General features: G+C 36.9%; 1 protein-coding gene across 9 annotated transcripts in view; it reads left to right on the forward strand.

Moving 5' to 3' along the window:
- The window catches only part of IQSEC1 (IQ motif and Sec7 domain ArfGEF 1), a 351,403-nt gene that overhangs the window by 317,025 nt on the left and 7,500 nt on the right, over window positions 1–26,878 (forward strand). For all 9 annotated transcript variants that reach the window (XM_063347626.1, XM_063347627.1, XM_063347618.1 and 6 more), the window contains 9 exons: window positions 2,129–2,290; window positions 6,493–6,615; window positions 7,403–7,569; window positions 10,780–10,919; window positions 12,521–12,550; window positions 14,727–14,852; window positions 16,562–16,661; window positions 19,737–19,898; window positions 20,589–20,765. In XM_063347626.1, coding sequence (XP_063203696.1) covers window positions 2,129–2,290; window positions 6,493–6,615; window positions 7,403–7,569; window positions 10,780–10,919; window positions 12,521–12,550; window positions 14,727–14,852; window positions 16,562–16,661; window positions 19,737–19,898; window positions 20,589–20,765 — 1,187 coding nt within the window. The remainder of the gene's footprint in view (window positions 1–2,128; window positions 2,291–6,492; window positions 6,616–7,402; window positions 7,570–10,779; window positions 10,920–12,520; window positions 12,551–14,726; window positions 14,853–16,561; window positions 16,662–19,736; window positions 19,899–20,588; window positions 20,766–26,878) is intronic.

The following is a 26,878-nucleotide window of genomic DNA, read 5'->3' on the forward strand; positions in this document are numbered from 1 at the left end:
TTGCGCACATTCCTATATAACCCTTAACCTTCAGAATTCTCCTGTGAGCCAGATAGTATTCATTTTGGTAATAGGAAAACTGAAAACATTGTAGGCTGCCTTGCTCAAGGAATGATACCCTAACAACTACGGAGCGCTACCAGCGGCCTCTGCCTACCTGTCCTTTATGCTGCGTCCTTTAGAATATACTCTGTGGTAACCTGTCATTACTTGGGGTGAGGTACCAAAAGAGCACCTGAAGCTATAGGTTCTGTCATTAAGAACAGTTGTCCTGCTAATGCTTGCTCTAAGAAATCCTTTATCCCCGTTCTAGTGATGACTGTCAGAACCTTCAAAGAAAGATCAAAGTAACATTAGGGAAAGTTACAGTTCTTATCTCAACACCTGTTAGAAATTCTCTAGAGAAGGCCTTTAATTCTCGAGTTCTTTATTTTTAGCTGTAGCTCTGTACAGGCTTAGTCTGGGTGCTTGGCTCTTGGCGGGGGTCAGCCCACAAGTAGCTCTTCAGTTGAGCGTTCTTTGGTTTCTGTTTTGACAATTGCTGGAGAGGATCTCTCCTGCGTTTGTATCACTCCAAATTTTACAGACAAATGTAGCTCACCTAACAAAGGGGGATGGAGAAAACTATTCCTGTTTTTCTTGGATGCTGTGAATTTAAATTCAGAAAGATGAAGAATTATGAAATACAACTCAAAAGCATGTGGATGTAGCAGTTACATTACTTACAAGAAGAAGGGTACTTTTTGAGTATGAAGGGAATTCTTTTTACGAGATTGTATTTAGTAGATGACTGTATGTGTAATCTTATTTTAGATGAAAAGAGCCACAAAGCCTGATGCAAGAAATTGAGATTTGTGACCTCCCTTTTGATTAAATTATATATATTCCTCTGATCTATCTAATTCTTAATAGGGTATTAAGTGTATAATAGGGTAACGTAAAAGAGTAGGAGAGCTGAATGGTGATGTATTTAGTAATGTTTTCTGCAATTAAAAACCCTGAGGAAGGGTTATGGTTGTGTGATCAACTTGTATAAAAATAGTACAGTCACCTTGTCCTTTGAAATTGATTTTGCTTGCCTTAAAGGAAATATCTTTCAGGTCATCCAGCATGCTGCAAATCATTCACTCTTACAGGTGGACATTATATTAAAATTCCTTACAAAATAAAGATGATGATGAAATTACTGGTTCTGTAAAGATATCCTTTTAATATCTTTAAAAGAAATTATGGTTGTCTGTTTTGCCGCACTGCTGGAAGACACGGTGCAAAACATGTGCTGTGGGGGTAATTTTACATCGCATTAAAAATATTAGCAGAATTTGCCTTTATAAGCAGTAGATATTATTGCCAGAAACCAATTCCATCCCCAACACATGCTGCCTGATATGTTAAAATGAGTAGCTTTGGCTTGTTTTGTTTTGAGATCCGAAAATGGTTACAGCTAAATCTGGAGGTGATGTATGAAGAGATGTAAAATACTCCAGAAACTATGAAGGTGTTTGTCTGAGGGAGGAAGATTTGGGGCAATGGGTGTGTTAAAGGACAAGAGAAAAAAAACCCACCTAAATTAGATGGGAGCTCCACTATTTTTAATTCCTTCTTTTTGTGTGACTGACTTTATTTTTTTCCCCTTATTTTTTGTATTCTCAGCTTGCAAGTGATACCTCTTCAGATGTTTTCGTTCAGTAATTTTAACTTTTGAGAGCAGAGGGGTGGGAGGTCAGGGGTGTTCTTTGTTTCTTGTTTGTCATCAGCAGCTTATTAGTTCAGTTTCTGGAAGGTGCATCTCTCCCAGCAACAGGAGCATTTAGTTGGGCTTGTCTTTTGCATTGACAAGTGGTTTGACTTTCATGCCTGAAGCTGTTGCATATAAAGCTTCTCTTTGGAAGGGTTATGGAGCAGGGAAATGTGTAATAACATGCAAAGATGTGCTTCAAAGCTAGTGAGCTATTAATAGCGAACAGTATGTTCTATGCGATGGTTACGTTTATCCTCAAACTATACTAGCCTGTACTAGTAGTATGTTAGTCAAAAGTGATTGGCAAAATGGTTGTAAAATTTTAATCAGATGCCTTCAGGTCCAATGGAAGAAAATTAATTTTTTTGCATTTTCATTTCTCCTCAGAAAGCCTGAAAAAGGAGTCCAGTACCTAATTGAGCGAGGTTTTGTGCCAGACACTCCGGTTGGTGTTGCCCACTTTCTCCTGCAAAGGAAAGGTCTCAGCAGACAGATGATTGGAGAATTTTTGGGAAACCGGCAAAAACAGTTCAACCGGGATGTATTAGAGTGAGTATTGTGTGTGGGGAGGAGGTAAGCATATTTTAATGTTCAAGTAAGACGTTTCATCAAGCTAGAGGTAGTAATGATCTCTGAATGATTTGTGCTTGTCTCTGGATCTTGTTCTGAAGGAGGGGGAAACCAGACTCTAAGGGTTAAGAAAGAAAACACACACTAGCAAATATTTATTTCTTTACTTTACAGCTAAGTTACTGTTTTTGTTATTGATCCAGCAAGATGCTTACAAGGATTTATATTCCCTGTAGCCATGTACATTTACTCTAAATTTATGTTTTAATTTTATTTGTGTTAGAGTGTGTTATTTCTAAGTCTTTTGCCTTCCTCAGGCTCTCTAGTAATTTACTGAATGAAGCAAAATTATACTATATGCAACATAAGGCTTCATCAGTAACAGAACATGAGAATAATTATTACAGCCAAATGGCTCAGATGTTAGATAAACAGGGATTTCAGCACGTACAGGCATATGCATACAGGCTATACAAACTGTTCTTTTCCAAAAGATTAGATAAACAAAAACTGTTTTAAAAACCAAAGAAATTCCAAGCAGAAAATTAGATTTTCAGCAGCTTGGTCATAAATTTCTAAACCTTATATACAGAGTAGACCAAAAAGAAGTTGCTTTATTTCAAGAATGTGTTAATTTAAAATATGTATTCATTTGGGGCTGCTTTTTGTATCGTGTAAACATGAATATGTCTTAGCCCAGCTTTGTTAAAGGAATTGTATAAAAAATTTAGTTAGATGGTTAATAAAACTGCTGAGAATGAAAGCAAAAAACCCCATATCTTGCCTATTAATGAAGACTAGGAAAAAATTGCTGAAATTTGCATTCGTCTATAGATGCAGTCTTTCTTGAAGACTGAATGTTGATACATAATATTGATGCATCTCAAAAATTTTAAGGTTATAGTATCACGATACAATGTGTCTCCCAACACCTTATATTTTCTTTGCATATTTCTTATAGACTGCTCTCACTGGCTTCATACTGCAAAGATGTTGGTCGCATTCCCTACAGTCATCTTGATCTTGCTCTTATGCTGTCAGAATTTGTGTGTCTCAATTTGCGATCTTGAACACTGTATTAATACAGCTAATGTCATGTGTACATATGCCATAGACCCTTTTTTAGAGGTCTTCCCTTTGTTTCCTGTGCCTTGTATAGTACAATACCCAGCAGAAAGCAATGGAAGAGGCTCTGTATCAAAGCATGCAGTGAAGTGTAGGAGCCAGCCTTACAATAAAGAGTAATAGCATATGGCTTGATTTTGAGGCAGTCCCTATTCAGCATGAGTCGTTATTACCTACTTGTAATGATCATCTGGGTTTTGCAATTATGAGTCAAACTAGGATGAAGACTTTCCAAAGAGTGTGCATTTTTAATTTTTTTTAAAAGAAAACAGTACCAGGTCCAGGACGAGATTATTTATAATCTTAGATGATTCATTTTGTGGTCTTGAACAAATTGTTTGCACTCACAGTCTCAAACAGACTAGCGGAATATAGGTAAGTAGAAGTGTATCTCTCCTGAGACATCTGTCCTGAGGTGAACTGTTAAGAGTAAGGTCATAATCACCTACCTAAAAGCCCACAACAATCCTTTTATTGAAATTAATCTGTTTTTAAATAAGCTGTTTCAGCTATGCTTTGGGGCAAGGAACTCCCTGTAGGCGGTGCAGGTCTCTCGGTAGTGTTCTGAACCCTGCCTGCAAATAGGAGCAAGGTATTTTTTTATTACAAAAAGACAATGGAATAACATTTCATCTTAAATATCTCATTTACAGATCGGAGGTATTTTGTCAAACTGATAATAACTCCAGGTTGTTAAATAGAAAAGATATTTTAACAGATGATCCTTTTTCTGTTACACAATTTAATTTCAAGTGACTTGCTCTGATTTGTTTTTAAGTTTCCCAGATCCTGTAAATTAGGGTGTTTCAGCTGTTTGAAATCTTCTTTTCACTGGAGCTTAGACAATATTCAAAGAGAGTAGCCTAAATTTTTGACCAAGAGCTACTTTCAGGGCCTACTGTAGTTGTTACCTGGTGGTAGCTCAGCTGTAAAGGCATTGTTTTGGTGGCATGGGGCTGGCAGAACTGGCATTGATGTTGTTGCCCTGGCCATTTGGGTCACAACAGACCTGCTTCCTGAAGCACTGCTGTTCTGCGGTGAGCCTCAGCTTTCTCTGCCTGACCGAGGAGTGCTTGAGGTAGCAGAGATGTAGCTGAGGATCTGACCTACTGTATCTCGACTTTACATTAGAAAACAAAAGTGCAGTCACTCAAAGAAAGAAGCAAATAAAACCATCATAAAGAACACTGTTTAAATTGAGAGGGAAAGCATGACATTCTGTTGCTCTGTATGGGACTCCATCATTTCAGTTCATTACGGTACACAGCTATGTGCAAGAGCACAGGCAGGTGGTACAGTAGAGAATTGAGGCAGTTGTAGCTGCAGTGACCCAGCAAATGGTATGTTCCACTATTCTTGCTTAAATTTGGTAGAGAGGTGGTGAGCAGAGGATAGTTCCCAGGAAAAAGTTTCAATTACCAGCCTCCCTAGAAGTGGTGAAGCCTGGCTGCTGCTTGCTTTTACCTGCCTGAGTGATGTAACTCTAATAGCCAAGATGTGGTCATTCAGCACAGACTTCTTCACCCAGAGTATGTATGTACTCAAGTTCTCCTGCAGTGACTAAAGTCAACATTTAATCATGTTCTCTTTATCATTATGATCATGATATTATTATTAAGAATTATAATTTTGTTAACCATTGTTTAAAAAAAAAGCTAAACAAGTATGTCTGATCTTAGTTATTTTCATGATGCCATTTGCTGTATAGACCTAGACAAAGTAACTTACTCCCTTTTTTCTCATTACAGAGCCACTAGAAAAGTTTTGTTTACTGTTTTGAAACATTTGCAGCAAAATACTAGTTCCAGTTAAGAACATTGACCATGCTGGTGTATCTGCTGTCTCCATAGATCGCATAAAAGATTGTTAAAGACCCCTCCCCATTATGTTGTTGGCCAGCGTGTTTCTGGAGGTCATTAATTGCTCTAATTACTTCATTTTAACTCCAGCTTGTCTGCACATGTGCCTTACACCTTTGAAGGAGAAAAAAGCTTTTGAAAGTGTTACAGAACTTACAGTAGGTGGGAAGTCTGTGAACATTATTGCAGAACTGATAATAGGTTTTTAGGTGTGGATTGGAAAGGGCGTGAGAAACGCCAGGTTTGTTTGTTTCTTTCCTTGCGCTTCTGCATAAAAGGAAAAATATTCAAGGCAAAGTGAATAAATTGCTTTGGTATTAATCTATGTTAGCTACAATGTTACTAGAAGAAAAATGTGAGCTACTCTAATTTATCATTGTATACCTATACATTTAAGAAAAGGCTTTTAAAACTGGATTGTGCTTTCTTTCTGTGGTTTCTGCATTACAGTGCTGTTAATTGCAGTGATTCATGTCTGGTTATTTAAAAACTAAAAGCTAAGTTTAAAGAAAGGAAATTTATAAGCTTCTGATTTTACAGTAGTCTCTAAACAAAGTATTGGAAAGACATAGTTCACATTGTTGATTATATTAAACTGGTTCCTCTTTTTATTTTTTGCCAGCACTGTATTTTTGGAGCAAGAAAGTAATTATTTCTCCAGAAATGTTAACTGAAAGACACAGCAAATGACGGGGAGAGAGGAATTACAGTAATAGTAAGAGACTAGCCAAACAAGATTAATTTTTTTTTTCTCCATATGTAAGAATGTTCCTAGACACAGAGCAGATTATTGTGCTTGCTGCAGGCTGTTTGAGATTTGATATTTTGAGCAGTATAAACTATTTATTATTATAGACATTGTGATAATTGATTAGCCTGGAAGCACAAAGCCTATAATTACTCTTGGCAATGGTATGTCACTTACATTAGTCAGACATTTGTCATTCCAGCAGCTCCTCTGTTAAAAAAGGAAAAAAGGGCCTGCTTACATGTACGCATTCTCATTGATCTATTATTTGCAATCCTTCCTTCACAGCTTACCTACAATTATTGCAATTGCTGGTGAATGTTTCAGAAAACTCCATGAATCTCTCCAAGAGATGGAAAATAGAAAGGCTCTTCTGGTCTCAAAATCTTACCTTTGGTACTGTGTTGTTAGAAATTAAAAGACACAATGGCAATATGTTTTTATCCTAGCTGTGTTGTGGATGAGATGGACTTCTCAACAATGGAACTGGATGAAGCACTCAGGAAATTTCAGGCTCATATCCGTGTTCAAGGAGAAGCCCAGAAAGTAGAACGGCTCATTGAAGCTTTTAGGTATGACACCGAAATAAATTATTCAGTCACCAGAAACCTCCTGTTGTCTAACAGTCGAACTGGGGAAGCTGAGTGTATCTTAAGTTATTTCCCTGCTTATTTGCACTGTCTTTGTGAGCTACGTACGGTTTCAAATACAGCCTGTCACTTGTGGTGGTTTTGCTAAGTATGAAATAGGAAGTTTTGTTTGCTGGTGCTGTTCACATATGTCATTTGTATTAACGTAGCAAGGTTTATCAATTAAAAGTTCTTTCTGACATCAGTTGAAAACAAATACAAGGATTTTTGAATGTCTCTAACAATTTGCATGTAATAGTTTGTATGAGTGGAATTTTAAGACCATTTACATTTTAGAGTATATATGCTCTCAACCTTTCATTAAACATTCCAACAATAGTGGAATAAAGAGCCTTAACTTATTAATACTAACACAAGCGTACTTTCTCCAGGGCAGGATGAGATGTAAATCATCATGTGGCAGTAAGCTAACATCAATGCTGTATTCTTACCTGGTGTCAATAACTATTACTCACTGGAAAAAAAAAAGAAATACTGAAGTTATTGTAGCTCAGAATCTGTTCGAAGAAGTGAAGTTATTGTGGTAGTAGAAAACAAAAGCCTTCCACATTCTAGGATTGGCTTTTGCAAATATGTGGATGGAAAACTAAATATATGTATGGAACGCAAATAATAGCTTGCTCAGCCTCTGGAATGTAGCAGCAGTTGGTTTATTTGGTGGGATTAGAGTTCATAGCTCTGACAGCTTCCCCTCTTTGCTTTTTTACAGCCAACGATACTGTATCTGCAATCCAGGTGTTGTGAGACAATTTAGAAATCCTGATACCATCTTCATTCTAGCTTTTGCCATTATACTGTTAAACACAGATATGTACAGCCCAAATGTGAAACCAGAACGCAAAATGAAGCTAGAAGATTTTGTCAAGAATCTAAGGGGTAAGCAAACTCTAACCACGATGGTCATGAAAACTCTTCCCTGTAGCTGCCATTGGAGGGACACCATGTATCTTCTGCGGAAAAAGACAAAATACAGGGCACTTGAATCTGATTTCACCTGACTTTTGAAAACTACTGACATTTTTACAGGCTTTAGTTATTTCTGCAATAATGGAAATTAAGCATATCATAATTTGTCGTTTTTATCTTGTCTGCCTTGAGTTGGATGTATTGTCAGGTCCTTTTATTCCCAGTTCTTTCAGTGTAGCTGAAAACTGACCATTACCTTGTATTCAGAATTCTTCAGTACCTCAATTTTTTAGATATAATTGGAATTTGCCACACTTACACCCTTCACAAAGTCACAGGGCAGCTCATAAAGACAGACAACAACTTCTGTGCACGTGAATGAAGGTAAATAAATTCCGTTGCAAAGAATACGTGTGTGTGTGTTTGTTTATAGGTATATAAATTTCATATAGTGCCACTGCACGTTGTGGACTATTCCTGAGAGGAGGAATATGATTTATAGGTAGTGAATTACACCCCTACACTGCAGCATAAGCTTACTAATGAATTCTTATAGAGATGCTCTCTTTGTAGTTTGTGGTTTGTGATTTCTCTGTAGCAACTAATGCGTTACAAGGGATATCAGATATTAATTCTGAAAAAATTAAACAAGTCAAGTCTCTTATACATTTTAGAGTTTCATTCAAAAGGGAAATTTCTTTCCCTCCCTAGTTTCAAAAGCATACACTTCTTGTTGAGTAGACATGCAGAGGAGATGGAGCCATTGTCTCCATGTTCTTGTTAGAGAGGTACAAACCCGGGACCCGAAGCAACACAGCAGCTTTCCACGTTCTTAAGAGATGCAGATTAATGACTTTGCTAGAAGCTCGTATGTTAGGTATTGCCAGGTATACAGGCTGTATGTGTGTGTATATTAAGGAACACAAATCGCTACGCCATGATGAGGACCATTGGAAATAATCTAAAGATTTAAATTCTCAATGAGAAAAAAAAAAATCCCAACTCCAGAACCTTCCTGTACACAGTAAATAGCACAGCGGTTTATTTTAGTTTCTTCATTGGTATGTTTCCTGATCAAGAAACTATTTGCCAGGCTATGGCACACCTAAGCCTGCAATTAGATTGCCAAAAAAATAGAGGTATTTTTTCAAATCTGTATCTCAAATCTTTCTATCCTGGTTCTTTCTGCTGAAAAAGAAGAGGGGTTTATGAAGTGTCAGCTTGGCCAGTGCTCAGCTCTGCCTGACTGGAAGCAGTCCCTGCAGGTCTAAGGAGGAAGATTGTGCATGGGGAGCTGATACCTCCCGTTGTTCCTGGGCACTCAAGGAAGAACAGATCAGACAGCATTTACCTTTTATCACAGAAGAGCACTCAGATGTTAGAGAAATAAAATGAGGCTGAAGTCCCCATCCCTTTTTTTCCTTTAGGATAGTTTGTGCCCACAGGGAAAAAGCAGCTTTTACTATAGTTCCATTACTGTGTGTTTGTGCAAAGGCCAGGAAAATTGCCTGCTCAGTCCTGGCAACCCTCTCCTCCTCCCCCTGCTTTTAAGCACCGGATAAGCAGGACTTAGCACACAGTCTCACTGCTTATGTCAACAATGGATGTAGCAGCACGGCAGGAGAATAGGCCCGCTACTGCAGGCACCAGCAAGTACTGATCTGTTGTTTCACAGCCATTTTCTCAGTGATGCCTAAAAGTGGGCTGAATGGCAGAAAGACAGAATCAAGTTGCTTAATATATAAAAATATATTGGCGCATTTCAGATGCGTGGCAGTTTGTATTCATGTGTGCATGTGGTACTTTCATTTTAGTACTAGTAAAAACAAAATACTTGTGGTGTTCTGGAATTTCACATCTTCAAAATGGAAGTCCTGTTTGGTGATTTTATTGCCTTAGATTTATATAAGGCATAAATGAATGATCTATGTTTAGCAGATGTTTTAGCTTAGCAAAATTTGAGTTAGTGTTGAGATTTTATTGCAAAGTCCACAAAGATTAAAAAGGCCTTAGCATAATACTACAGTTATGTTTGTTGTTTTAAATACAGTACACTGTCTCTGACGTCCAGCCTCAATGCCAGCAATTTCTTATTATTATTTCTTATTTTACAATAGGCCACTTTGCCTCTAACTTTAAATATGGCTGTATTGCAGTGGTGGTCTCTGGAGGACTTGCTGGTGTGGAAAAGAACAGAGGCTGTTTCGCTTGCTTGTAGTTGCAAAGAAACTGCATTTTATCGTAGAATTTTTTGTGTGAGTAGTTGTTCCACTGGGTATTCCACAAAGTATTTTGGCTTCTGAATGGGAGACAAAAGGCTATTGCATCTCCCTGTCCCCCGGAAATCCAGCTTTAAGTCGCTTATTGAAGTTTGGCTCCTTCAACTGCTATTAAAAATTCAGGACCAAGCATTGAAGACACTATGGCATTTGTTAGAATACTGCCATGCCAGTGATAACCACACATATAAATATGTAGTAATACTGTAACTAGTCTATTTTGTTGATTAGTTTTTCCAGAGTAAATTAATTGGTTTTGAAATCATACAGGAAATACTGGTTAAATTAGTTTTACTGAGCGTTCATAAGGTTCTCATGTAGGAAATTATTTTATGAACAGAGTGTTGAGTAATATTGGGACAGAGGCAAAAAGGAATGGTTGTTCTGTTTTTTCCCAGTAGTATACTCCTGGGAGGAAGCCATAACCCATTTGAGCTTTGATACCAAACAGATAAAAGAAAAAAATATTTTACATAGGCAATTACCCTTTTTATGGCTTAGTTTTAGATTAGAGTTTTAAAACAAAAAAAACAAACCTGTGTAATTCCCATCCATGTCTTGGCGTATTGGGGACAGCCAGCTTTTGGACAAAAATCAGTGTTTCAGTAATGAGTAATGAAACTTCTGCTGCTTTGGAAAGGTAGGGACAGGGACAGCATAGGAGGTGCTAGCTGACAGAGCACTGGCAGCTATAAAACAAAACGGTATAAACGAGTACATCAGCAGTCTTCGGCAACATTGGCGTTACTGTTAGCAGAGGAGACAAAGATTGCCCATGTGGAGGAGACAAAGATTTGTCCATGTCTCCTTACTGAGAAGCCTACATTGCTGAGAAATAACAGTGTTTGTTTGTCAGATTGTTCAGAGCCAGGCTGCTAATAGGAACTGTTGGCTTCTGCAGGTGTGGATGATGGTGAGGATATCCCACGAGAAATGCTGATTGGGATTTATGAACGAATCCGCAAACGGGAGCTGAAGACGAATGAGGATCATGTATCCCAAGTCCAAAAGGTTGAAAAACTCATAGTAGGAAAGAAACCGGTAAGTTCACTTTGCACTGCCTGTCAGTTACTAAGGAGATGTAGGGCAATGTAGAGTATAGAACAATACAGAGGGGTGTTGCTTAGAAGTATAAATTGGTTGATAAATGGCAAAAGGCAGAAACTGTCAAAATAATAATCTGGTATAAGATTGGTTTTAATTTTGGAGCATTCACAGTGCAGGTGAAGTTTGTTGTTGCAGTCTGGTATTTATGAGTAATAATATTATGAGTCTTAAACTCTTTTCTCTCTGTGAAGCTTTACAATTCTGAAATTACACCGAAATCTCTGCTTTTTAGGGAGTTTTCATGAGGCAGTTCTCATGTTTGTTTCGAGAGAACTGAAGTGTCTGTTAAAGTGATGTTGCAGGGAGTCATATTTCAGCTGTATCAGTTATGACTCCATAATTTACAAGAGTACTGGAGAATTTACGTCCACATCAGCATCTTTCTCGCCTTTGCAGCTATTGCTGTGAGCTGGTATTTGTAAGGGGAGATTGTGCCATTTTGACTCAGAACTTACGTGGAGATCAGGTCCCAGGGATTCTAGTGCTGGGTTTGAGCATGCAAAGATACTTCTTGCTTTGTTGTGGGAAAAATCTTGAAATACTTTACTATATAAATTAATCTTCAAAGCACCCGTTGGAAAAGGAGAGAGAAAAGGAAGGCCACAGCATTTTTCCCTTTGTTTTTGGAGCTGAGTGAAAACAGAGAGATATTAAGACCAATATTTTACATGCTGACAATTGTATCTAATGTAGAGAGGGACAATGGATGCTAAGCCTTCTTGAATTCAAGTCCTAGAGTCATCTTCTGAAAATCTTCATGTTCGTAGTCACAAAGGCAGCCCAGAAGAAGGCCAAAAAAAGACTAGACTTGCATGTTTTTGAAGTCCTACATCGGGTTTTTTATCAGCTCTGGGGAACTTTACTGACAGGACTGATGAGTTGGGTGGTTTGGGTTTTTTTGTTAAGAAAAAAGCATGGATCTCAAGATTCTCCCTGTTACATTTAAAGAGCTTCGAATTGTAATCTCTTCTCAGACAAGCCTCAATGCGGGCATGGGGGCGAGGGAATGAGGGACCACCAAAACAAAGAAAATCCAGTTTACTTCTGTTTCCCAGTAAGGAAGTATTAATGTGATCTCTTGGAAGAAGCTGAGGGGAGAGAAAGCAAAATTTTCTTAATAAAGTCAGTATTTGGCAGTCGCTTATGCTTTCATAAAAAATTTATTTTCCATAATTGTTTGGGGATTTAGGTTTATATATAGGCTTCTGTGGAAGATGGGGTTTCTTCCTGGTTCTTTTTTTATTCAGGCATGTGGCAATTCAAATCCTAAAACTAATCCTGACCTTGTAAATTAAATGGGATTAAGAAAACAATGCCCTCAATGGAGTCCTAGGTTCAAGGATTCTTCTGTTGAGAGACTTTTTAACTGTGCGAAAGAAAATTTAGGAAATAGCCAACAGTCTTTATTGATAGAAATATTTGTTTTTACTTTATAGGCATTTAGTCATAGTAAGACCGTGACGTATTTACTTGCTATGATACAGTACTGTGTTTCTCTGAAGTTTAACGAACTTGTATATGTCTTTCTACTGTAGATTGGATCTCTGCATCATGGACTTGGTTGTGTACGTATTTCTCTCATACTCTTTCAAAGTTTATAGTCATTTTAACTGGCAGCTTTTTCTTAAACTGGCAATAATGCATTCTATCACATTTTAGTTTTTTAAAAAATTAGGTTTCTTTGAAGCAAAATTTTCCTATTGTTGTAGTAATAACTCTCCGAAGTGTAAACATTTTCTTAAAAGTGTATTTCCCAGGGAGACTACTTAATTCATTGCCAAGAGTTTTCTGGACCTTGTTTTAGTACACTTTTTATGTGTTTTAGATGCTGTTACCATTGCAGAAATTAGATAGCCAGTAAAGAGTAAATAACTAAGTAAAATTACAGCTGTGCCGCACCTTTCCACCTGGGCCCTGGTGTGTTTATTCTTTCTGGTCCATTTCAGTATTGAATGACGCTCTACAAAGACATTGCCAGTTCATTTAACAGTTGTTCTTCTGAAAGGTAGATGAACAATAGAAAATATTGATTCCAGATTTAAGTTATAGGCGTATTCAGTAATAATCCTAAAATATTCTTCTACTGCAGTGTTACGCTTACGTTAATTCATGATTATGTTATTGCTAGTAGTTTTGAACAAAGAAACCACTGCACGTAGTGCTCTGAAATCTGATTACCTTATATAAATTTAATCCTAATGATTTTTTTTCCTCAATTATAATTGCACTGTGCATTAGTACCTTCACTCAGGAAAATCCGAAAAAGGAACCTTAAGCTTTTGTTTGTTTTTTCAGTCTTCTATTAGTTGCTTTTTCTATGTAAACAATTAAAATCATGCAAAGCTAGCTTCATATTCCAAAGTGAAGTACCTGTCATTGTTTCATGGGTGCGTGTCTGGCAGTGCCACTGGACTGTAAAAACAAACTGAAAGATGTGACCTTTATAAAACACAGTGGAAGGGAATCTTATCGGATCATCTATTGCTCTGAATGAAAACATTGTCTATAGTTCAGTTTCAATACCAGAGCTCACTGTGGTTGTTTGCAAGTTCGTAGGCTCAGTGACTCCCCTTGGGTTTTGTTATCTCACTGTAGCAAATCTCCGACTGCCATGTGCTGGGTGAAGTCAGTCTGGAGGTAGGAGAGAATGAGAACACGCAGCATTTATTCCTGCTGCTTTTCACTGAGAACGCCTGAAAGCTCTTCAGTTACCAGAATGGCCTGAAAATAGAAACCATTGCTTTCTCCAGCATTCTTCACCACACTGGCTCTTTTAGAACACGGCAGATTTTTTCTTAAATAAGTTCTCTTTGCAAGTTCAGGGAGGCTAATTAAGCTAATGCCATAGATGAATTAAATGCTATTGGCATTTTGTCTGTTATTAATATAGTTATCAACGGATTTTGTGGAAAAACTGAAATCTTACCAAATAACTTGATAACCAACCAGGAACAAGGGAAGAAGCAGCATTAACAGTCTTAGACTGTTGTTCTTTGCCTAGTAAATCTCATAATTCCCATGCAGAATCAGCTTTTATAAAGAAATGTAGTATATAAATGAAATTTAGGTCTACTTCAAATTTTTAGAGTTTAAAGGTTTTCTTTTAATATTGCTGACAAGATACCATCATTTGCATTTGATAGAAATTAAGTTTCACTAGGTTGAAAACAGCAGCTTTGGAGATACCTTCAGCAGACATTTCAAATAAGAAAATGGAAAATTATTCTTGGTTTTCTTGCCAGCATGAGAAAATACCCGAGACAGAAAATGCATTTACTTTTTCCTGATGTCACCTTTTCCTCGGTATTGGGGAAGGAACAAATTGAATTAACTCAGTGGCTGATAAAAAGTAATCTACAACATCAGTGTATTAATCTCACAAAAGCTAAAGTTGCTTTGCATCCTTTCTTCTAATAAAGATATGTAAAAATGCTCAGGAAAGCAAACATCCTTTGCTTTGATATCCCACTTGCTTATCTTAAGTTCTTTCCAGGTTTTATCGTTTCACAAAGTAGAACTGTATCCCCAGTAAAACTTTCATTGGCATCCATATACAGGAATGCAAGTTTGAGGCATATAAATCTTCATTTTTCTGTTGTTGGTCCTTTGATGAAAAAGTCTAATGGGCTTAGAGGTAAAAATATTTGAAGTATTCAAAAAAAAAAAAGATTCTAGGTATTAAAGATGTTTTTTCTTGGCTAAATATTGCTGTATTAACCATGAACTTTTGTATTATTGTAGGTCCTCTCTCTACCCCACCGGAGGCTTGTTTGCTACTGTAGGCTGTTTGAAGTTCCAGATCCAAATAAACCTCAGAAGCTTGGATTGCACCAGCGAGAAATATTTTTATTTAATGATCTTCTTGTGGTATGTATTTTCAGGCAGGTAGACTTCTAGTGAAGTGTACAGAAATGCCTAGCTCCATGAAATCAGTGGCAATTCAGTGTACGAACATTCCTGAAACTAAGTATCTATTACCTGTTACTCTGTATTCCAGCAATCTTGGGATGAGTAAGATTTACATTTTCTTAATTTTCTTCATGCTATATAATTTGGTTTTAAACTGAAGCCTTTTATTGATTACTACGCTCTATTGTAAGAAAGTACTTCGATGCAATAGCTTTTACTATAAAGAACGGGAATTATGTCCAGTTTACCCATTTCCCTAGTGGGTAAACGGAGACATTCTTTATTCCGTGAATAATGAATTCAAGTTCCTTGTGAAAAACAAAATTACATACTGCTTTGTATTCCCCAGATGTTCTATGAACCAGATATGCTTATTCGTTGAAATAGGAATAGGGTGTGTTGAAATATATTTTACAGTTGACTTTACTTTTTAGTGTGCATTTAACTTGACCCAGTCTTTTGAAAAACAGACATAGAAAACTAGAGACAGCTTGGAGACAGATTTGGTTGATTTAGTCTTAAAAATAGGAAAATTTGTTGCACTATTCAGAATGTGTTTGGCTGTTACCTGAGAACCAAGAACTAAACGAAATATTTCACATTTTGTTATGAAAAAGGCACACTTCATGTGTACAGTTTCACTGTTTGTAATTTTTACATACTTTCAGACCCTAAAACCAGGCAGTAATTTTTTTTTTAAATTAATCCTTTTGATTGCAGTATAACCTCCTAGTTGTAAATGTGAGCTTGAGTGTAAAATGATGGAACACTGCATCTTTGGGTTGCAAGTTTTCTGTCGTTTTTTATTACTTACTCAGGTGTCAGTAGATCTATCAAACTGCTTTGGGAATAATATGGACCAAATTTGTCAGTTCTAGTAAAATGTCATTGCCCAAAGTTAAAATTAGAAAAAAAACACTAAAAATAAACCTCCTGGTTATAAAGAGAGTGAGTGGTTGCATTCACCCTTCAGGAGAACCAAAATTGCTGGTAAGTAGTAGTATGGTACTTCTATTGTAGCATGAAGTAAAGGTTTCACAGACTCCGAGCTTTCATTGAGACTGGCACTGCACAAGTCTTAGGGCATCGTTGGATGGGGTAGTGTACAACAGCATTTGGAGGCGCACAGGAGTGAAGCAGGTTTGGAAGGTCACAGCACATGAGAATAAGGAATAAGAATTCAACTTGTGTGGAGCGGTCCATAGGCGTGTCCTGCCTGTAGTCAAACTGTGACAAAAAAGCGTGACGGAAAGTGTGGTAGCAGCTAAGTTTTTTAAAGAGGATAATGTAAACATATTTACATTTTGGCTAGCATGTGCAGTACACAATAAGGATGCAGTTGTTTGGGTTTTTTATGGAATCTCAAAAGTAGAGTTCTGGAGAACAGAGAACATAAAGGCTTTGTATGTAGATAAAATATTAAACCTTCTTGTTAGGAGATGCCAATGCTTCAAAGCTGGCTTTGTTTCTTCAGTAGTAGTAGATTAAATACATCAGTTGCATTAAAAGAAAAAAGGGAAAAAAATTACAAGTTCATATTTTCTGGCACATTATAGCTTGCTTTGGCATAAAATATTTTATCATATGCTAATTCTTAAGAACAACGATTTTCCACAAACACATGTGGCAAAAGGGATATTTCACTTTGTTTATTTGTTAACTTTCAGGTGACCAAGATTTTTCAAAAGAAGAAGAACTCGGTTACATACAGTTTTCGACAGTCATTTTCCCTCTATGGAATGCAAGTTCTTCTTTTTGAGAACCAGTGTAAGTCTCTCCTCTCTTTTTAGATGACCAATATTGTTTATAAATAAAATAAAATAAAAAATTGTATGAGTGAAAGGGATAGACAGGACTTGATTCTGAATGTAGGGATAAAATGTCTCTGAATTTAACTTAGAAGTTTAAAACAAGATGGTGCCAGTGTAAGAAATGGCAAGACCACTGTTAGATTTTTTTTTTTTTTTGGTTGGGTTGTAGTCAGAAGCCAAACCTAGCCAAGTGTGTTGTTTGTGACTACTTTGCTGTTTGTAAAGAAACAAATATATCTGTTGCTGGTACAGTTATCTGGAACTGAATGTATGATAATAAATAATTGCTATTATAATGATATGTGTAATTCAAAGCACTATTTAATTTGTTTGCCTGATTTATATCTTAACTTTGGGCCTAGGTAATGTATATTCATTCAAATACAAACACAGAGTCTAGATTAAAGTTTGTTTTTTCTGACACCTTTTGTTTATGTCAGTTGTAATCTGCATCAGTCCAATATTCTTTTTATCTTTAATGCTTGTCAAGCTTAGTTCTAGCAGACAAAAATCCAACAGAAGGAAAATAGTTTGCTAATCTGATTTTAAACGTTCACGATAAATTGGATACAGTTCAGTGTGACATTCAGTAGTTTCTGGGCCTTTCTGTTGTGGAAGGCTCTTAGTTTTCACTTGTCCTTCAGAATGTGCTTCAATGCTCATCTCACTCAAAAGAAGTCACTGTTATTCAGTCAAAGCACCTAGAGATTTCAAAAGGGAAGATTTTGTAGAGTTTATACTCTACAATGTGCACACATTATATAAAATTCATTTTTAGAGAGGAAGGCCAAATATTTCTATCCTGGATTCTACTAAAAATAGAAGAATATATAATTCCTCTGATGTTAAGTCTAATAAATTTAAAAAACAAATATATCATAAGCATGCTAAGTAGGAACATTTTACTCAAGTAAACTTAAAAATATCTGTAGTGAAAGTAGGAGTAAAGGGTTGGATTCTCATCTTAACTGAGAGGCTTTAGTAGATGTAGGTGGGCTCCTAAGGTGGATTCACTACCATGAGCTGACTGCATGTCTAATATCAGTGCCTGTTAGGTGGAATGCAGTATTTTCCAGTTGGGAAAGAGAAGTATTCTTCCCTCATGGTTTGTAAAATTGATATTCTTGGTTTCCCCTGTCCCCAGCAAGCTTTAGGGTATTTTGGCCAGAGCCACCGTGCCATTCAGTAAATCTGTGTGTAGCAGCTGTCAGAATCGGCTGGTTTCAAGAGAATAAAATTTCATGTCACCAAAGCAGAAGCAACAAAAATATTGATTTGGCTGCTGGTGAGGTTGAACAGTATGATTGGTGTTGATAGTAGAACAACTGACTTCTAATGGTAGAAGTCAATTATGTTGAGGGACAGATGAGCTCCAAAAGGGAAAATAAATTCCATGTATCTCTAGTAAATAAATAGACCATAAGGAAAGTATATTTTACATTTTCTGTCAAAATCACTGACAAAATATAATGGGTATGCAGGTCACTTCAGAGACAGTGTATCTGAAACCAGTAAATACTTACGTGTTTCCTGATGCTTAATCAATGTGATGTAGAGAAGTATTTCTGGTAATAAAATATTTGTGGTGTACTTTCTAGAGCTGTTTGCATATCCAGTTTCAGCGTTGAGAGCAGTTCCTGGTGTTATACCTTGCTCTCCACCTCTTAGCTTGCCTGGCCCCAGGCTCCTGCGCTGTTGGCCATTTGGCTCTGTTCTGAACGACAGCAGCTGCCCCCAACTTGAGGCAGCTGTTTTATTTCATTGAAGGTAGACACAGTTGTCCTGCGGTCAGGAGAAGCAGATCAGCTATACGTTACTTCTTTGCAAGATGTGCTATCAGAGCCTGGCAGAAGCCCCTTCCCCTCCATACCCTTGAAGGCTTGCAGTAGTTGGCACCTTTTTTCACCTGAGAATGGGAAATGGACTTGCTTCACTTTTAGTTGCAACTCTGATTTGGAAGTTAAGATATTCTTTTAAAAAAGCATAGCATTTGCATTTGTTTCTCAGTATTTTGTCTTGTTGAAACCCAATGGCTTTGAGGGAAGAGACTGCCTTACGTCATCTGCTGGTTCTTGAGGAAATTAATATTTTGTACACGGGAGCACTTAAGCTTCAGGTTGAATACTTAAATAAATATTTGAGAGCTTTAGCAAACCAATGAGGTCAGGCAGCTGAATAAAAGAAAACCCTGTGAATTAAAACACACATTTTGAGTTTTTCTGGCACCCCATTTCTACAGGTCTGTGCCTCAAGCAAAGGCTGATTCTGTTTTCTACAGCAGAACATATCTCCATTGTAAGCTTTCTGTCTGTAAACAAACCTTATATCTCAACCAGGAGATCTTTTTGACCAGCTGTTAAAATTTGCATTCTCGGATGTGCAGCTAGAAAAAAGGCAAAGACAGTTTGCTGAAAAATCTGCCTTTTATTGTGGAGATGTCCATAATATGGGCCAAAAGAGGAGGGGGGAACCCATCCTTTTTACTTCCTCAGTATGTAATTTCACAGATAATTTTAACTTTAAAAAAAAAAAAAAAAGGGGGAAGTAGAGAGAACACAACTTAATAGGAAGCACTAAAAGCTGTACATGATAGCGTGTTTGTCTTCCTGCAAATGTTAAGTTAGAATTGTAAGACAGTTTCTAGTACTTGAGGTGTATTCAAGTACTCAGCAAAACTTTGGTCACAACTGAGGTAAGTAATGGGATTTCTTCCATGAAATAAAGATTATCCCCTTTACTTTTTTGAGTTTTTTTCTGGGATTTTTCTTTTATATTGTACCTTAAGGGTAACAGCTGCATAAAGACTGTCTTTCAATATTTATTAGCCATCTTGACACGTAAGCAGTTCCAATGTATCTTAGAGATTATCATTCTAATTCTGTGCCTTCAGACTTTTATTTCTCTGACTTTGTCCCTTATATGGTAATATTAGTAAAAAGCCTTCAGTTTCGGGGTTGTTGTTTTTTTTTTTTATAAAAAGAAAAGTAATTGGAATAATCAGAGCTCAGTTCTTCTTGACTCTTTCTTCCAGATTATCCCAACGGTATTCGGCTCACGTCAGCTGTTCCGGGAGCAGATATCAAAGTACTAATAAATTTCAATGCACCAAATCCTCAGGACAGGAAGAAGTTTACAGATGACTTGAGGGAGTCAATTGCAGAGGTTCAAGAAATGGAAAAGCACAGAATAGAGTGTAAGTACCAAGGTACATATAATAGAGCATTTTCAAGCTAACGAAAATAAGAAAATCTCAAATATGTGTATAACTCATTAAAACTCCTTAAAAGTTCAAAATAATGTGGGCTTTTTTCATGGCTTTGATTCTAGAAAGAGGAGAAAAACCCAATGATATCTTAAGCCCCAGCTGAGTTCATCGACTGTCATTTACTGAAGTGTAGCTATGGTGGAAATTTAGCCTGGACAAACTGGAAATAGCAATGGACAGAGGGGAGATGGATTTGTAATTTGTAGTATAAATTACAGTAAGGATTTTAGGGATAATTTACATCACTGAAATTCTCAATGATGGTCTTTCAAATAAGTGTCACTGAATTTTTCTTCATTTCCATGTTGATATTCCTGTATTCTCTCAATTAGGTAGCCACAGTACAATTTGATATATTTTGCTGGAAGTTACAGGACTGTCTAAACGTGGGATTTTATCTTCTGTTTTTCCAGAAGAGGAATAGCCTTCCATCCTGTACGTTGTAATATGAAGCTGTTAGTACAGGGGTGAAGTTCCTCTCTGGCGTTTAACAGTGCCAAAATGAATTCTTATCTATTATTCACAGTAACACATGATCACACACAGAAATTGTGATGTTACCATGTCCTGCACTGTAGTCGATAAATATGAATTGCAAAATGATTCTCTTTGTTTCAGCTGAGCTAGAAAAACAGAAGGGTGTGGTGCGGCCAAGCATGTCTCAGTGTTCCAGCCTGAAAAAAGATTCTGGCAACGGGACGCTGAACAGAGCCTGCCTGGATGACAGCTATGCCACCGGGGAGGGACTGAAGAGAAGCGCTCTGAGCAGCTCCCTTCGGGACCTGTCGGAAGCAGGTAAGCACTCCCCTTATTCTTTAGTCCCTTGCTCTGACTTGTGCATGCAGAGGTGTGGGAATGATGCATAGAAAGCCCAGCTCACAGTGGACTTCCAGAAGTAGCAATACTGAAACTTCAAACCTTTTAAATAGTTCCTCTTTCATAGTTCATGTTTAATTTCTGTTTGTTTTTTACCCTTGTTCTATTAAGCAACCACTATTTGAAAGCATTTAAACTGTTGTAGATTGCTATATATACTTTTAACGGAGAGTGAAGACAGAGGAAAAATTGTAAGTGTTTTATAAAAGAAACGGTTGACTTGTGCTAGGAGTAACCCGCTTAGTGTTCCTTTCTTTTTTTCTTCCCCTTTGCTTCTTCCCCTTCATACAACAAGCTTTAGAAAAAAAAGAAACTGGTCTGTGTGTAATGACCGCTTTCTGTGCATTTTGTGCTCAAGTGTACCTGTGTGACCACATTGATGAATGAAATTGAGTGAAGCCCTACTAAATTCTGCCTAGAGCTATGTAATTCAGATACAGTCTGTCCCTGATGCTCTTTTATTATTTTGTAACTCAAGATACAGTTTCCAATTCTCGCAAAAGAGGTTGTTGTGAAATACTATTGCCAATATAATAAAGGAAGCCCTAGCGGACAAGAATACTGATATCCCACAAAACCACTGATGTGTCTTAAGATTTGTTAGCTGATTAATATAGCTAAAGACTGGAAAGGAGTGGTGGTGTGATTTTTTTAGCCAAAGAAAAGCCAGGGGAAGTCTGGTATGTTTTTATTTTATGCCTTGCCTCGGTAGTACCCAAGTGGCATACCCATGTAATACAGGCTGCCATGGGTAGTAGCCTTGTGTTTCAGTGTTAAACGTGATTCCTGGCAGTTACGAGAAGTCACATCTGAACACCATGCCAACTATTCAGAAAGTACTTCTGAGGATAGTAGCAACTATAAGTATATTTTTTTGATCTTTTTTTTTAGTTCATAGCCTGTGTTACATGCTCTGATTTGTTCTTTTAATTGCAGTGATGATTTACAGTATAGTCATAATTTCAGTACTATGTATGTCTTTGGTAGTAGACACTACTTATCTTTTTCCTTTTTTTAACTAAAGAAGGGATTTTAGCTATGCTGCAATAAACAAAGGTGTTGTAAACTGAAGTTATAGCCTGTGTTTTGTGGGTATATGTATGTGCATACAGATAAGTAGAGAATGAGCTCTTTCAATTATTTTGTTCTCTGTTTAGGCTTTCATACTCATGTGTCCATTTCCTACATTAAAAAGACCTAGGACCTTGATCCAAAATCAGGCTGAAGTTGAATATTGGTTCTTGATTGGCTTCAATGGATTTTAGATCAAGCCACTAGTCTTCACCACTCTTACCTCAGACTTGAGGATACTTCCGTCATCCTTCTTTGTTGTTTTGTTTTTATTTCATTAGAATTAGAACTACCATATTGTTGAATATGTGAGTTCAGTGGGTATCTGTACCCATAAATGTGATTTCTGATTAATTTTTTTCATCCCATAGGAATTTTCATCCCAGTCTATCAAACATTGCCATGTATTTAATTCATGTTATGGGTTTTATGCAATAAACAAGTATTTGTGGTCATTAAAACATTTCATGTTTCTACAGGGCATGCCTACAATTGGCATGCTTATTACTGAAAATAACTTTTTTCCATAATGAACAGTAGAAATCACTCACAGACTGCAGGGTTTATCAATGAGTTTGTTAAACCCAACTAAACTTAATTTTAACTTTAATGAATTGAGAATTATGGAGAGTTTCTGTTTGGTCTTGTGCAGTGCAACTGACTTGAGAAATTACATACCTGTTATTTGCTTTGTTATTTGTTGTAATTTTAATGAGGTTATACATGTCTTTTCTGCCTTTTCTCAGTGAATAGCTTGCATGTGAGGCTGATTTTGTTTTAATATGGGAGAGATGATGCATAGAAAAACAAAGAAATCTCTTTCAGTTGGCAAGATACTGCATCCCAGTGATTATATCATATTAAATTGCTTCTGAAACAGAGTACTGAGTTAGGTTGCCTCAATTCTTCTTTTTGTGGATGAAACACAGGATCAAAAAGGAGGAGGAACAAGAGTAGTGGGACTGTGCATGGATGTGTGTCTTTCTGTAGGAGAAGGCATGATGAAAGTGGATTTTTAGAGAGTTCCTTTCTACATTTAAACAGAAATAATTCCAATAAACATGAGAAAATTGCCTGGTTGCATATTTATGCAGTAAGGCTGATAATTGTCCAATGAACATTGCAAAAACAAGTTGAACATTTTTATTCAATGAAGGGGAAATCTGATTGAACAGCATTTCAGTTGCACAGGTATATGACAAAACTATTTAAGAAAACACTCAATTACTCTCTACCAGGTAGCACAGTAGTAAATGGCAGCTGTGGAAAATTACTTTAAATTTCTCTCTTGGAAAAGAATGATAATTCATAAGCGTCTTAGATCTAACGAATGTTTATACCCTGAATGATTGTGACTCCCAAGCTGTAAACCATAAGGAAAGGCAAGATTTCTCTGTCAAGAAACAATGTCAGGAATTGTTTCCTGATGGTTGTTCTTCCATGCATTTGCCATGATAGCTTAAATCATAATTGCAAAAAGGATGGGCATGAGCGTCTCTTGATTTTAAAGGTAGTAGTGTTCATTGTGGATTGACAGTTCCTTCCGTGGAATAAAAAGCATGTGGCAACCAACTGTTCCAAAATGTGAATATGTCAAAATTATTTAGTGCTTTATTTTTCTCAAAAGAAAAATATGTCATTTTTATTACACATTCTTGAGCTATAGTCAAGGAAGAACTGAATTTATTTGTCCCAGGCTCTGAAATTCTTATTTGACATAAAAATATCAGAAGACAGACTAATTTTCATGCAGTTAAAGCTGAGTTTTATGGGTTCCGATAGAATTTTGGATGTTTTACAACTTACTGCATACTCAGTTACGTGATCGGTAGGTTTACAGAAAGATGTGGAAGGTGTGAAGTCCCATTGTGGCCATTAGTACGCGAGAAGAATGATTTGGTCTCTAGAGCAGAGCATGGAGGATTAGACTGGCTGCGTTTCTGATTGTGTATCTCTCACAGGTTTCTTGGCTGATTTTAGGCTAGGCAACCTGAATTCCAGGGACTTTGAGTTGCTGGAGGACTCAGTACTTTCACGTTGTGTTTACAGTGCTGAGCATCTGTGGAAATCAAGCTTTCTTCCCCCCATCCCTAACCTGTAAGGGGGGAATAACGTTTACACATTGCACTGGTTTAAAAATTGTAATTTTATGGTTTGCCTTGGTAATACCCAACTGGCATACCCGTGTAATGTTGGAATGTGCATAGAAGTGCAGGATGCTATAATGGTTACTATTAATATAAGGTGTGCTTATTTTATAATTTCCTGAGCTATCTCAAAACAACTACAGACCAGTAGAGACTACTTTTTTTAAAAAAACAAAACAAATAAACAAAAGAATGCCCCCAACCATAAAATAGTTCAAGAATTAAGATAATTCTATTTGTATATTGCATATAATCTCAGTCGTCTACTTTTAACTTTTTAAATGTTTCTTTCTACCTTCCAAAAAAGCTTTTTTTTTTCTTTTTTGTTAAACAATTTCAGCGTGTATTTTTTAAAATTTCCTATGTCCCAAAATGTAACGGAAGAGATTGTGGAACTTCTCAGCACTGTAATAACCCTTAAAAAGCCTCTGAGTTCATGCAATTACAGAATCCCTTAACCTGTTGCTTGAGTCAGTGCTGGGCGTGCAGTCCCTTGGCTCCTCCCTCACCCGGTGCAGGCAGGGTTACTAGCTTATTTTCTCCTTCCTCTCCTATGGATTTTGCTGCATTATATAGGACAGAGGATACTACTAGCCTTTCTCTTCCTTCTTAGAAGAGCTTTCCAAGTAGGGAGAGCTTTTTCCCATCTCTTGCTGTGTCACTGCTGTTATATTTCCTTTTCTTCAATGGAATAGCAACAGTAATGGGCATGATAGAATTTACCCTTTTTTTTTTTTTTTTAATAAAACAGACTTATACAAATCAAGCCTTGTGACATGCGTGTGTTAGTACCAAACCATTTTACAAGTATCTTACACAAAACCACCCCACACTGTATAGAAACACCTTTGTATCAACAACTTCTCTGTCTTACGGAAGAGCCACTGCTTTTCCAGTGGCGTTGTTCTGCAACGCGAGGTGTGGTTACGCTGTTTGCTCATCTCCTGGGGCTTAATCAGGCTCTTGAGAACAATCTGTTTGAAGGTGCCAGTAAACTATTTTCACAATTGGTGTGTGATCTTAAGACTATACCCGATCCACCCAGAAAACAAGACGAAAATATGAAGGTTACAAAGAGTCCTTTCACCCTGGAAAGTGGTCTTTTAAAGTTATTGGAGCATATTGTTTAGATAATTTTGAACCATTCAGGTTGGGTAGTATTTGTAAGCTCGGTAGCAAGATGGCTACAGACTCTGCTGCTGCTGGCAATATCAATTTCACAGCCTTTGGAGGCTAGTATAACAAGTCATTGTTATAAGAGCTGCTACATTAGTTTGCGTTACCAAAACCTTACTTTAGAACTTTTTTCCAAACTTTTTTTTTCAAAGGCATACAAAGCCAGATCATAGTACATTGTTTAGATATCAACGTATCTCACTGGCGTAGAACAGTTTCAAGAAATAGAGGGTAGCAGTGAGAAATATTTGCATTTACTGTAATGATCTGCACACCTGTGAGATCAATTTCTGCTAGGTAGAATGGATTTTGTTAATGAAATTATATTTTCTTTTGGAATGTTTTAAGTTCGTAAAAATATATTGATCATTTAATATTTTCAGTATAAATATGAAATATTCCTAGTCCCATATAATGCATGTACATATATGGGACATACTATACTGATGTAAGTTAAAGATATTTCTTACAAAGAATTTTCATACCTAACATCAAAAAATTACTGGAATGAATCAGAAAAGATAAAATAAATAAAATTTAATTCAAAAATAATAAATTAAAAACCACTCTAACATCCTTAAAAATTTCAAGTAAATCAGAATATATTAAGCAAAATTGATCTTCAGATTTGATACACACTACCTTGCTTTATATCACAGCTGTTAACTCTGTACTTGCATAATAATTATGCTTACATACAATTCTAGTCGAGTCACCATTTTCTTGAAATGCCTTTGAATGCTGCTGCTCTAGGGAAACATCGCTGAGATGGGATGTCACCTCAAAGACCAGAGAACTCTCCTGGATAAGCACATGTTGGCAGGGGGGATGCTCTAGAGGATTTACTTAATAACTTTCACATCACTCTGTAGGGTAATACAGAATTTGATTCGATTTGTTTTGAAGAAATTAAACAAAGCGCTCCTTATCGTGACAGTGCGTGTCTGAGGGAAATTACAGGCATTTTAAGTAGGATTTTCTGTTTATTCTTGGCTTTGCTAGTAATACTATGCCCTGAAGTTATTCTAAGCAAAAATCCGTCTGTCTCTTTCTGTCCATATATACTTTGTATATACCATGTTCGTGGTTATTTTCGTAGAGACTTTGCCATATGCAAAAGGCATTATTTTTTCCTGTTTGCCGTCATTTTTGGCCACATTTAATGACTTGTGGCAGCTGTCAGTCTTATTTGCAATATTGACTGCTAAGTTGAGATGGCTACCTTCCTCTGTGCTTTTGTATCAGCACGCAAGAGTGATTTGAGTGTTAATCAGTACTAATCCCATTAGCAGAGCAGGAAAATAACAAAGCCTGACTAGAAGTAAAAATAAGGGATTATCAAAACTAGTTTTTCTTGGGGGGTTCATAAGATAGCACAGTTATGGCTTTGATGAGGCTAAATCTGCAGCAAGAGATGAACTGCCAAGCTTTTGACAAAGAGCCTGTCTAGGAGAATTGTTCAAAGTTCCAACAAATTTAAGAAGGCGAACAAAACACCTTGACTACAAACGCTGTCCCCTCGATTTAATGTTAATGTAGAGGGGTTTGTACTGGGGAGTAACTCCTGGTGATAATGAGAGAGGGGGAAATGTTACAGGAGTCCAAAGAGAACTATAGCTCTTAAGAGAAACTTGTGTT

Source organism: Chroicocephalus ridibundus, chromosome 10 (genome assembly GCF_963924245.1).
Source record: "Chroicocephalus ridibundus chromosome 10, bChrRid1.1, whole genome shotgun sequence".
NCBI classification, from domain to species: domain Eukaryota; kingdom Metazoa; phylum Chordata; class Aves; order Charadriiformes; family Laridae; genus Chroicocephalus; species Chroicocephalus ridibundus.